General features: G+C 49.7%; 1 protein-coding gene across 10 annotated transcripts in view; it reads right to left on the minus strand.

Annotated features, from left to right (window-relative positions):
• The window catches only part of REEP1 (receptor accessory protein 1), a 64997-nt gene that overhangs the window by 32920 nt on the left and 19186 nt on the right, over positions 1–12891 (minus strand). For 3 of the 10 annotated variants that reach the window (XM_040556429.1, XM_040556439.1, XM_040556434.1), the window contains exons 2-4: positions 6303–6375; positions 3274–3350; positions 1277–1397 (exon numbers count right to left, since the gene is read on the minus strand). In XM_040556429.1, coding sequence (XP_040412363.1) covers positions 1277–1397; positions 3274–3350; positions 6303–6375 — 271 coding nt within the window. Of the gene's footprint in view, positions 1–1276; positions 1398–3273; positions 3351–6302; positions 6376–8097; positions 8118–10741; positions 10897–12891 lie in introns of those variants that run through there. The other 7 variants (XM_040556437.1, XM_040556428.1, XM_040556431.1 and 4 more) reach the window with 7 other exon arrangements.

Below are 12891 nucleotides of genomic sequence, written 5' to 3' on the forward strand. Positions count from 1 at the left end.
TACAGCAGGAGCTATTGGCAATCTATAGACTCTGAAGGCAAATTGGATTGCCCCACAGTTAAAAAGGAGTCACGGTACGATGCTGGGCAGCTGCAGCTCTACTGCCCTGAGTCCAGGACTGATGCTCTCAGAAGTATCTGAGATCTCTTTGCACATCACTGCAGTGTCCGGCTCCAACACGCCCACGGAAATGGTTGGTTCGGAGGTTCTGGATTTCAGTGCTGCTCAACATGCAGGGAAAGTCCCTGCCCTCGTGCTCCCCACCCCAGTACGCAGGGGTCTGAACGATGATGGATGACAATGAGTTTCAGTGCTTAGCTACTAGACGTGCTGGGTTAGCAGGATCTGCAGACTGTGAGAAGCTCTTGGCTTATTAGTGCTCCCTTCCCTATTTCTAGTAGATAAGAGCTGGTAACCCAAAATGCACGAGCGCTGTTTGTGAGATGCCTAAGCAGAAGTTCCCAGGAAGCAAAAAGGGGACTGATCCCCACTGTTCTTGGACAGGACTGAGATACAACTGTTCATGTACTGCTTATGGCTTAAACAGAGATCTTTCACCGCCGTAGCTGGCAATGTGGGAAAGGGTTATTCACTTCTTGGTAGTTTGTACGTTGATGTGTGACTGATAGCTATTCTCAGCCCACAGATTCACGTGAGCCAAATGGATCTGCCTGACAATGTCCCGTTCACAGCCACAGGAGTCTCCTAGGCAGGCGAATGATTCAAGCTGTAATGTCTCCTCTGAAATTAACATTGCGAATTTCAGCAGGCCATTTCTCAAACCAGGACCTCAACATGCTACGTGCCTTACTTCAACAAGCTGCAACTCTCCCAGCCAGGCAAGTGCTTGCTAAGCCCCTTTCTGGCAGGCTGGACTATTTGTCTCATTGCCGCACAGAGCTGGGAACAAAATAAAGGAGCCCTGGCTGCCAGACCCTGCTTCTCTAAATCATTATGTCCAGCCACAACACAGCTCTCCAGCTATATTCAGCTAGTACGTGCAAAGCAGCTCAGGAGGCGTTTTCATTCCCCTCCCTCCCGGCTTCTCAAGTGCATGAAGATGAACTAATATGTGTGAGCGAGCTGAACAGACGCCAGTATTTAAAAAAAACAACCACCACAAAGGACAAAAACACCGACCAAAAAGAGATGATCAAATGACAGAGGGACAGAATCAGCAGCTCCCAGTCCTTCAATGAGAAGGAGTGATATGAAGATGGAGCAAACACACTGCAGATTGTTTCCGCCCAAGCAGGATTTGGGCACCTGGGCTTACCTTTTCTTTTGAAGACAGTGTTGGGTGAACAAATTTCCTGTACAGGAGGCTGGAGCCTTTTGTGTATGGAGACAGCAGCCAAGCTACAAAAGCTATTTTGAGTTCATAGTAGAATGGAAACCTAGAAGAAAAAAGAGCTGTTAACGTCCGCTCCCAGTTCAACCACTGCTCTTGATTAGAGATGCTCGGCACAGTCTAGTGGGACTGGCCAGTCTAGTTCTGGGCAGCTTCTGCTCACCAAAGAATCCAAAGACCAAAAGACATCCTGTCACCTTTGCACACATCTCAGCTAGTCCTAACTTTACTCAGGTATTAGTTAATGGTCTGGAAGAGCCTCTGCAGAGAGCACAGATGCTGCCTCCATAGCATTGCCAGAGGAAGCACAGAGCAAACCAACAGATCGGTATTTCATTGATATATTTATGCACCTTTCATCTCTCTGCCTTTCTGCTTTGTCCTGGTTTCGGCTGGAATGGAGTTAATTTTCTTCATAGTAGCTGGTACGGCCCTGTGTTTTGTATTTAGGATGAAAATAGCATTGACAACACAGAGGTGTTTTAGTTGTTGCTGAGCAGTGCTTACACTGGGTCAAGGAATTTTCTGCTTCTCTTTTCTGCTGACCCAAACTGACCAAAGGACCATCCCATACCATACAACGTCACGCCCAACAATAAAGCTGGGGGGAGTCGCTTGGGGACTGGCTGGGCTAGTGGTGAGCAATCGCAATGTGCATCACTTGGGGTTTTTTTTCACTCTTTCTTCTCTCTTTCCTATTAAACTGCCCTTATCTCAACCCACGAGTTCTTGCACTTTTACCTTTTCCGATTCTCTCCCCCTTCCCACTGTGGTGGGGAGCAAGCAAACAGCTGGCCGTGTGTTAAACCACGACTGAGCCAGCCGGGCCATACAGCAGCCACGCCTGACCCAATGGGCCTCTGTGATGCTCTGCCGTGAGCGTGGACCTGGCAAATTGGTCCTCCACCTCCGTGGGGATCTCTGGGGCATACTTGATTTCACAGGCTGGGCAAGACCCCTGTGATTCCTTCAGAGAGACCCATACCATACATCCTCCAAATAAAAAAAAAGACTCCAGATGAGCACCGGGCAGGTAGATCTGCGTGCAGATCAGATAAAGAGAAAATGTCTTAGCTCCTTTTCAAGGGATCTGACATGCTGCCAAGTCCCCCCGACTCTCTGGAGGGGAGGACTCACTGGAGGCACGCGGTGCTGTGCTGGAACTGCTCTAGGTGGGGGCCATGCACCACCGTTAAATCTTCAGCCTCAAGTCTACGGAGCTCACTGGTTTCCCCTAGCTTAGAAGAGGCTTTGTGCAATGAAGCAAACGACATTTCCAAACTTGAGCATCCAAATTTAAGGAACTGAATCTGATAATTGGGCATTCACGTGCTCTCACCCTGACGGAGGTCACCAGCATCCCTCCACTGGCACTAGCGAGCCCTCGGCAGTAAGGACTGTCACTCCATCGAACTGTAAACCCAGCCTGCCCAGGAAAGGGCCTGGCAAGACATCTGAAGAGCAACAACCCGTGCAGCAACATAGAAGCAAAGTCCTGTGCTGCAGGGCTGTTTCTGCCTGATGCCAGTCAGTGTAGTTACAGTAGGACACATCTACATAAGCCCAGAAGTGTGCCTGTAGCTTAAGCTACTGGTTTTTATGTGATGATCTCCGCAAGCATCCAATTCAGCCATCAGATGTGCATCTGACAGAGACCTATTTCCTAGAGCCAGGGGACAGAGACTCCCATAATGATTTCTTACTAAGGAGGTATTACCGAGGGGTTCTACCCTTTTTCTTCCATTTCATGACAGCACTGAGAAAGCAAACGTGGCTTTTCTAGACAAAACACCTCCGTGCACCTGAAGGTGCTAATCCCATGTTCAGGAGACAGCGCGCTCTTCGGGTTCCCTTCTTCCCTTACAAACATTTCCATTTTCTTTCCATCTCATTTCAAAGACTCCTTCCCATATGGTACTCACCAGCAAAGAAAGATATCCGTGAACGTCTCTGCTGTTGTGAAGAGCGCAAATATGATCCAGTACATCATCCATTTGACCTGGCAAAAGAAAGGGGCAGCTTTCAGTAACAGCCAAGACCCTCTAAGCATCTTATACAGGCACAAGTGCAGAGACCAACCTGCACAGAAAAAAAAGCTTTATATTTAACAATCCCTAAGGACTTGAAGAAGCCAGGGCTCCCCCCACCTCATAACACACATCAGATTTCCACGCAAATCCTTGGGAAGGAAGAATCTGGCCTTTGGGACTGGTCTCATGACAAGGAGGACAGCTTGACACACTGAAGAGTCCCTACAGAGGAAGCTCCAGTGGCCAGGAAAGGACCACAGCCCTGTCACAGGGTATTAAAATCCTCACTTGGCTCATCTTAACAACAAAGCTTAGTACTAGGGTGTGGACTAAACTGCAATTAAGACAAATCGTACTTACTTACATAATATCTACAGGCAGGGGAAAGTATCCAGGAGGAGGCAGAGAGGTGACTGCCCAGCCCACGATCCAGGGCTCAGGAGCACAGTCGCGGTAGCACAGCTCACTGAATTAGCATGCAGCAGCTGAGCAGGGGCGCCTGCCCACGTACGTACCCTTAGCAGGGACATTGCAGGGACACGAGCAAGTGCTTCAGCTTAAATCCCCTGCTCAGGGCTTAGGTGAGAGCATTTTGCCTCACGCTGGTGGCAAAAGCACACGCTGTGCTGTCACTGTGTTCACCTAGGGTGACTGCACTTGACTCCCTTGACAGTGACAGGCATGGGAAGAGTCTCTGGAGACTTGGTCAGGGAAGCTGTAGTGTCTTGAGAAATTCAAGAACCTGGGGATTGTGGTCACTGGTCAGTAAATGAAATTTAAAGGCACGGCTAAGCCATCCTGATGTCTGCAGTACTGGTTCTGCTAGGGCTGGAAAGAAACATTACCTGCCTCATGCCATCAGCACTTCCACTCGTTCTTATCAAGCAACGTGGTGCTCCTCTCCTGCAGCACATCCCACAGAGGGGATGTGAGGAGTAATTTCCAAGTACTGGGGATGAGAGAGAAACTTTTCGCCCTCCCTCAACATATTTTTTCCAATCAAAAATTGTACAACCTATGGTTCAGAAAGCTTTAAGAATCTGCATCTCCAAAGAAAAAACGATGGTGAGACAAAAGTTGTTAAATTAACTGAAATTGTTGTCTAGTAGGTTATATTTAAAAATGTATATTCCTATGGAATTTTCTGTTTTAATTTTAAAAAAAAACAAAAAAAAACCACCAACACCAACTGCTGGGATAACTGCAACAGAATGAGAGAAGGCTGGAAAGAAGGCAGTGCAAGAGGGACACCTAAACCAGGTGCTGCCCTGGGGAAGGACACTTGAGATGGCAATAAATCTGAAACGGCTTGCTCCGTCCCCTCCCCTGATAGTGGGGACAGTGCCTGTAGTGTCTCTCCATCTGGCTACAAGTACTGAAATTATTCCCCGAGCACCGGTCACCCAGCTGTATGCCTGCTCCCCCTGCATTTATATTTATATATTTATATTTAGTGTTACGGCAGTAGAGTGGCAGTGCCAAACGCATGGGAGAGTTGTCTTCCCAGGGCAGCTTCTGCCAGACTTTTTACATAACTGTGACTCCCTCAAAGCCTCGCTGCCAGCACAGTTCTGTCAGCTCCACGTCAATGCCAGCAAAGCTTTTAAACACTGCCCGAGATCTGGTGTGGATGGGCCTAGATCGGCCTAAAACAACATCTATCAAAACGACTGTTACTAAGCAGAATAAAAATAAACCACGGTGATAGAAGTTTTGACTAGTACATGGGGGTTTGTGCTGTGTCAGTGTAAACAGCTTTTTTTCTTTTTAAGCAGACTGCTAATTAACCTACCTCCAACTGGTGTGCCAATCAAAAAACGATTTTAAGTGTAGACCAGGTCTTAGACCAGTTTTTCCCACATTTGGCTCATGACTTCATATGCGAGTTCCTCTTTTGCAATTGAATTTCTAACAGGAATTGGACCCTTAAACTAAAAATTTTCCAGGAAGGACTTATGGAGGTGTTGCGTATCAGTGGCAGACACTGGGGATCTCAGCACTTCCACGCCAGGGGTGCACAAACCTGGAGAAGCACAGCTGCACAAGGGCTGCGGGGACATTTTGCCTTCAGTATCTGATGTGTTCTGGAACACTTCTGATCCTCAAAATATCAAAAATTGTTATCTGATGAACAATAAAAAGGAAAAATCTAAGCAGCCACGGTGAGCCCCAGTTTGAGCTCGCACTAAGGACTTAATGGGATAGCCATCTCGGCTGTTTCCCAGAGGAGAAAATGGCCTTGTTATCCCTGGGATGCTGAGAGGATTGAAAAGTCAGGATCAGGAAGCTGAGCTGGGTTCAGCGAACTTAACGGGGCTAGGTTGTGCAAATCCTATAGGACTCCAACAGCGCCCAAGCGGTTCTGATTCTCCCCAGTTTCACTTTCCCTAAATTCTGCTTTGAGAAACCGGGAGCCCAGGAAGATTTTTTTTACTAAAAGGACAAGACAGCACAGCCAGCTGCCAGACGTGTCTGTAAATAGGTCACTCCACAAGGAAGGATGTTTCTGTCTGCAGATTCAGTCGTAGGCACTTCAAGCTGCCTCATCTGATCCTTGTTTTGAATGAGCAGCTAAAGCTCCGAGGCTTTTTGAAAAGGCTTTGATTTATACTGCTCCTCAGAAACAAAGGAAAACACGCCAAGCTCTGGGTGCCAAACACCTTTTATGTCTGCTGCATATAGCTCGCACCACCACAGAAATGGCATGCGTTTGTCAAAGGGCACACCAATCCGGCAGAGGAGCCAGAAGCAGGAACCCACGTCATTTCACTTGAGACTTTGCCTAGCAATCGGGCAGTCCACCTTCAGGACAGACAGCCCCTTGCGAGCTTTCCCAGAGTACAGGTGACACCTTTACAACGTGGTCAGGAGCAATCTTAGAAAACGAACCCTGCAGCACAGCCACAGATCTCATTACTCACATATTCTTTGATGTCCTTCGATTTCACGGCTTTGTAAGAGTAATACGCTGGGTAAAGAGTGCCAAATATAAGCCTGGAAAAAAAAAAGAGAAGGAAAAAATAATTAAATTGACTTCCTCTCAGACAAATATTATTTTTTTGATTTGTTAAATGTATTTCTTGCATTAGTGAAAAATGTTAGGATCCACTTTACGCTTGAGTGCACTAAGTACAGGATGGGACTCATTTTGCATCATTGCATCCAGAGAACATGTTGCCATTGACACGAATTGAGGAATTCAGGTTGTCTTTCCTTTTGGAATGGCTTCTAGAGCTGTACTTTATGAGTTACACCCAAAAAAAAGGACCACCACCACGCTTTATAAAGGAAATGAAAAATCTGGTTTTGAAATAATCCAGTGTGACACCAGGAATGCAGGAATATTGCTTTCAGAGGCAGGACAAAACGAGATTTGTTTATCTAAAATCCTTTCAAAACCTCTATTCAGAACTCTGAAAAGCTGGTAGAGAATAAAGTAGCATCCAAGTGGCACCGGCCAGAGGGTTTGATTGCTGGGGCCTTATCCTACATTTAACCTGCTAAAGAGAATAACCCTGCACTGTTGTGTAAAGTCCATTTCAGCTCATCACAGAAGGAGGAATTTGCCCACCAAGATATGCCAATGGGACCATCCCTAAAACCCCCAGATCTCCTCTCCTTTCAGTTTCCTTCCAGTTCCAAGTCTGAAAGCGGGGCTGTCAGCTTCCAGATTTCATGTAAGAAAGAAACAAGGATCCTTAAGTTAAAAATAGCACCGCAGAGAAAAAAAAAAAAACATTGAGAAACTTCTGTCCTAACTCCTCTCTGCATCACTGCCTGGCTGCGTATTCACTTCGATTATTCTCGACGTAGGCATAGGCTTGTCAGAACCACTTTGCCCTGCCCAGGTTTTATTCATTGCAGCAGGATGATGCTGCAAAGTCTCAATTTAACAGACTGCAGGGGAACGTTTATTGGCTTGCAAATCCCCCCCTTTCCACCGGAGCTCTTGCTTTAAATCCATACGGCTGGTTCTGTCGCTCTTGGGAATGGAAACGATCAATGCTTCAGCCCCTAATTGTGGAGCCGCGCGGAGCCGCAGTTGTCTTTTCCATTCTGCCAGGAGTGTTTGTGTGCCGTGGGACCCGTAATTACAGCTGAGCCCATTTACTGTGCGTAAGACATTAAAAATTAATACTCCGGGATATGGCGTGCCGTTGTACTTCCCATAGCTCAAGAAGGTATTTGTGAAAGCCCGGAGTGAGCCAGCACACGTCTTGATTTCCAGAGCAGCGACCGAAGACAATCTGCCTGCTATTCATCAGGCCTGCTGTAGCATAGCTTAGCAAAACCTGAAGCACAAAGCAGACTTCAGAAAAGCAGCTACCAAGTGAGGGGAGTCAGCATTTCACAAAGGCTTCACGCTGGCTTCAGAAAGGTTTGCTGGAAACAGTCAGCTCCGAACCTGTTTCGCACCCACAGGGGCCGTGCTATCTGTAAGGGTTAGATACGAATGCTCAGAAAGATTTTGGGAAACCAACTGCATTGTTCACCCTTGAAATATCTTAACAAACACCGGTTAAGGCGAGGAGGAACACACGGACAATGGCTCGATGCTGTTCTCACTGAAGCTAATAACAAATATTCCCTCCGAGTTCAATGGCAGCAGGAGCTAACCCGAGGAATTAGTGCTCCGAAAGAAAAAAAAATCCACAATATTCCAGAAAAATGGACAAAGACATAAATAATATTTTTGGCTCTGCTTAGAAAAAATACCACATTTCTGCCCTTCCTTCTTGGCCCGGCCAGGCTGCTGTATCACGCTTTTATTTCCTGCAAATAATCACCGAGTGATTGATATTCATTTCCTCGGTTTATGCTGGAAACAGAAAGTAACTGGATCCCGAAGAAGCAAAACGGTTTATGGGATCGCTAGACCCGAACTAGCTGCAGACAATAAACACTTGAAAAAAGTCCTGCAAGGGAAGGAAACCCTGCAGTACTTTTGCATATGCAAAGCAAAGGAGCGGTAATAAGATGATGTGCCCTGCCTAAATTGGAGATCTCGAGTTTGACCGATGCGCTTTGCAGCGTGCTGTGTGCATATAAGGACATTCACAACTGCTACGGTTTACCAGACTGAAAGCTGGTTTCGGGAATGTTGGATCCCGGCCTGTCGCTGCTGCAGCTTACTACGTAGCCCGGAGTCACTTCACCTCCGTGTACGCCGCGTAAACTGAAAACGAAAGATGGTCGGGCGTTTCTGGAAGGCACGCTCAGGGTTACGGAGACAAACACCTGCACATGGACGTGTTCCAACATCTCCTGAGGTTATCGTCTTCACCAGGCTTTGGATCAGGCTCGAGTACAGCAGATTTAACTCGTACACACACATCAGTCCTTTATCTCCTCCCCCAGTTCCTCTCTCTGCTGAAGACAATACTCGTCTCTTCCCCCTCATCCAAGTTTCCTGCGCAATTAGTTATCTTTGATTCCTGCCTTCCTCCATCCCCACGCTCGAACCGCTGCCAAATTGCTCCTTCTGTACAGCACACACACAAACAAGCCTGACTCTTTGTCCCTCCGCCCGAGCCACTATGCCATTCCCTGTCTAAGTCTCCCTTCCAACCTCCCTGCGTGCTTTGCTGACCAATATTCTCACCTTCCCCTTTCAGTGCCTGAAAAACGTTGCTCCTACCAACCCTTGGCCTTTAGCAGGTCCCGCTCTGTCCCTCCTCTCCTTTAGTGGCTGCAGTGCCACCAGCTTCTTACTCTGCCCTTCCTTGGGTCTCTCCTCCCATGTGCTGGGCCTCCCGTGCTCCTTGCTTCTCCGTTGTGTGCCAACTCATCGCCCCTAAATCAAGCTGTTGCCTGACAAAGTTACTGTGGCAGCCCAAATGTGAGGGGCAGCAGCCCAAACCACACAAATTCCACCCCTGCTGCTCCCCAGGTCCTCCTCGTGCCTCCAATCTTCTTCTGCAACGCTCCAGTTCTACCTGACATTCCCTGAACTACTGAGGAGTCAGCACGGCAGCTCTTACCTCCCGGTGGACACTGCTACGAGCAGCTGATTTTTCGGCGTAACGTAGAAACTTAATATTTGAAACCTCTCTGACCCACCTGGTTTGGCTGAAATTGCTCCGTGGATCCAAGTTGGGAGCAGTGGAAAAACCAGACTGCTTAAGCCTCGTTTCCTTAGGAAGCCAGGCTACGAAGACAGCCAGCCTCTCCTCCCCACCCGTTTCCATCCTTCAGACCTCTTCTGACCGAGCCGCGTACCTGGGAAGCCCCGGCTCTTTCACCCCCCTGTGCAAAAGCAGAAGCAGGCATCCTGACCAGCCAGCCAGGGACCCCCAGAGCTTCGCACAGCAGCTGCTGTATCTAAAGCTACGGAGGGGAATCCCTGCAGGCTGGGGATAGCAGACACCCTCAGGGTGTAGGAAAGGGCAAGGGAGTTGTGGCATTCGTCAGTGAGGCAGGAAGAGCTCGCTTGCCGCACTAAACAACCACAGCAGCCTGATGAGTCTTGTACGGCTCCACGCTGGAGGTCTACATCCACTGCAATTGCCTTGAAAAAGGCCAGAAGAGCAGCTGGAAAGAAACCACTGAAGAGTCAGTGCAAGAGGAGGCAAAAATCTAAGTAAAAGGTTAGCCTGCCTGAAGAGTAGCATAAGGATTAATGCCGAAAATCTTACAATCCTATTAGGCACATCAGCAGCAGTCCCCAGTCTGCACTGCTATGTGCACTTCTGGTCGGTGTTTGTCCAAAGGGACACAGCAGAAGCAGAACGGGAAAGGAGAAGGGCGATGAAAGTGCGTGCAAGCGCACTGGGGAAGATCCATAAAAGCAGCTAAATGCTCTGCAAATTGTTTCTCCTACAGCAAAGACAACTGAGGTTAGAAGAGGGAAGCAGCAAAATGCCCAAAGAGCGTGGAAAAGGAGATGCAGGTGCCCCTACTGCTCCTGCTTTTGATGCAGCTTGAGGGGACGCTCAACTAAATCAAGAGAACTGAGACAAGAAGGAGGGGAGAAACTCTATCACACCGAGTTAATCCGGGGAGCCAACTGTATTTGTTTATGTAGTTACACGACATAGGATTGGGATTGTTTTTTGTTTTCGTTATTCAAGTTCACCACTGAATGACACAGGAAAGGACGAACCTTCCTGTATCACGGGGTTTCCTGACTACCAGGGGAATACTGAAGCAACTGAACTGCTGGCTTCTCTTTAGCAGCCTCTGGCATGTTGCAGGGGAGCAGCTGCACCGCCACCAAACCTCCTCCTGCCTCCGCTTACCAGCACAGCCACACTCCACCCTGGCTATTACGGCCTTCCTCTTCCTTCTGTGGCTCTCCCAGTGCAGCGACCTGACCTTCCCAGGCTAACCAGGACGTGACAACACTCCTAACAGCGCGTACCTTACAGCCTGGGGAGCGGCACCGGGGCTGGCGCGAGGGGCTGGCAGGGCTTCATGCGACATCTCGAGTGCTGATGACTTGGCGGTGCTACTTTCCTCGTCAGGGGCCTGGTCCTACAGCCGTGTACATGTAACACTAACTTATACCGGTACAGCAGCCACTGAAATACACGGAAAAACTCAGCAATTCCCACAGGCACTGACCAGGACTGAGAAAACCTCCAGAAACACCTGCACATCCGTATTTTCTGAACGGCAACCTGCTTGTGTTCATGTAGTTACCGTGCCCCCCGTGCCGGTCGGGCTGCCCAAACGTTTGGTACATCGCAGTGCTAAACAGAACAGCCCTTATTTTCCCCCGAATAACTCATGTTTCCCTATCATCGGCACCCAGCAGCCAAGCCGACAAGCTTCTGCTCAAACGCAGGGATGGACACGTGGAGGTTGCTGAAATATTTCCTATTTCCTCAGCATGCTCACTGCCTGGTGCATGCTTCTCGCACACGGAGCAGCAGCTGAGCTGCCACCACGCCAGCATTCCTAGCTGAAAGCGCCGAGAAGGGTGCCAGTAGGTTCGGGTCCCTTGTTATCAGCCCCAATTAACGCTCGCACAGCGCCACGGATTAAAAATAAACGGCACCATCTTTGCGCCCAGGGTTCCCGGTTTGAATCCAACAGCTGCGGATGCGAAAATAAGCAGGGCACGAGGTCAGGGAAGGGGCTGACAGGGGTCACTTGACAGGCCAAACCCTGAGAGCCACGAAGGGACTGGGGCCCGGGAAGCACCAGCTGCAGAGGAGGAGGCTCCAGGCTGGTATTCCCCGGGAGACGGCTCCTGCAGATCCCTCGTGGTCATTTTGCAGCAGAATGTGTCCTGCACGGTGCCTCCTGGAACCGTCCCCTTCACCCTGGGGGTGACAGCTGGCACTGTCCCCACTCGGGTTTCCAGGCAGGCGATTTCGGCGTCTGCAGACGCAAACTGCACGCTTCAACCTGGCCGAGGGAACCAAAGGGCTGGTGAAACCTATCCGCTCCTCTTGGGGAAGCTGTGGGGCAAAGGGACGCCTGCCTGTCCTTACAGCAGAAATAGCAGGAGCGAGGGCTGTCCTTGGTGCTTCTAATTTAAGCTCTCTTGATCCTCCCGAAGCAGAGCACGCTCCTCTCCCGTTGACGCCACGTTTTTCCCCGGCTCAGCCAGGGCACTCCTCACACGGGAGGCACAAAGAGCTGAAGAGCCGTGAGCGAGGGCTCCGGGCAGACAGAGCGGCCGTGGCCAGCCTGGGGCTTTCACACAGCTCTTACATTCACCGGCTTCGAGATCCCCCATCGGGACGTGGCTGAGGACGGCAAACGTGGTTTCCTTTTCCCCGCTCGACTCGCAGCAGATAGAAATGCTAAACTGCAACACGGATGGGGAGACCTTATGAATTATTGGGGTCGTTAAGATAATGCACCTGATGAGTGCTGCTACTAAACCTATCAGCAGTGCAGTATCGCACAGTGCTGACATTTACGCTGACACCCCCCGGTGTCATACCTTAAACCCAACCAAGATCAAGCCGCTACTTCCCTCTTCCCAGCTATTGTTCCGGGCTGTCTTCAGACTCGGGCAGAACTGCGCCGGTTTGCACACAAGCTGACAACTCCAGGCTCTCTTTACAGCCCTTCGGGACAGAAAAAGGCTGCGTGACTGCCACAAAAATACCTCACGGCTCTGCAGCTATTTTAGGAAGCAAATTTACTGCAGGTAGATGGGTCGCGAGGCTGCTCTGTTCCCCTCTGCGCTGCCCGGCCCGGTGGAGAAGGGCTGCTGGGGAGCGAGGGGGATTTGTTTGCCACCGAGGCAAAATTTCAAAGGATCTGTGTGCGGGGCTGGTGTGGGGCCCCCCAGCCGTCGGCGGGAAGCTGCGGGCCGATAGGAACGCTGTGTTGGCACATGCCACGAGGCCCTGAGCAGCTGCCTGCGAGAGATAGTGTTTCGTGGGCCTCAGCGGAGGCATTCGCCCCGTCGCCGCTCCTCGCCTGTCGGTCCTTCAGCTCAGCGGGAGCAGAGGAGAAAGCGCTGAGCTTTGTCCCAGCCCTTCGCAGCCTTCATTCAGACCTTTTTGGAGGAGAAGGAATAATTCGTTAGCGTGGGATGCTGGGAATAAA

The sequence above is a fragment of the Cygnus olor genome, chromosome 4, assembly GCF_009769625.2.
Source record: "Cygnus olor isolate bCygOlo1 chromosome 4, bCygOlo1.pri.v2, whole genome shotgun sequence".
Classification (NCBI taxonomy): Eukaryota; Metazoa; Chordata; class Aves; order Anseriformes; family Anatidae; genus Cygnus; species Cygnus olor.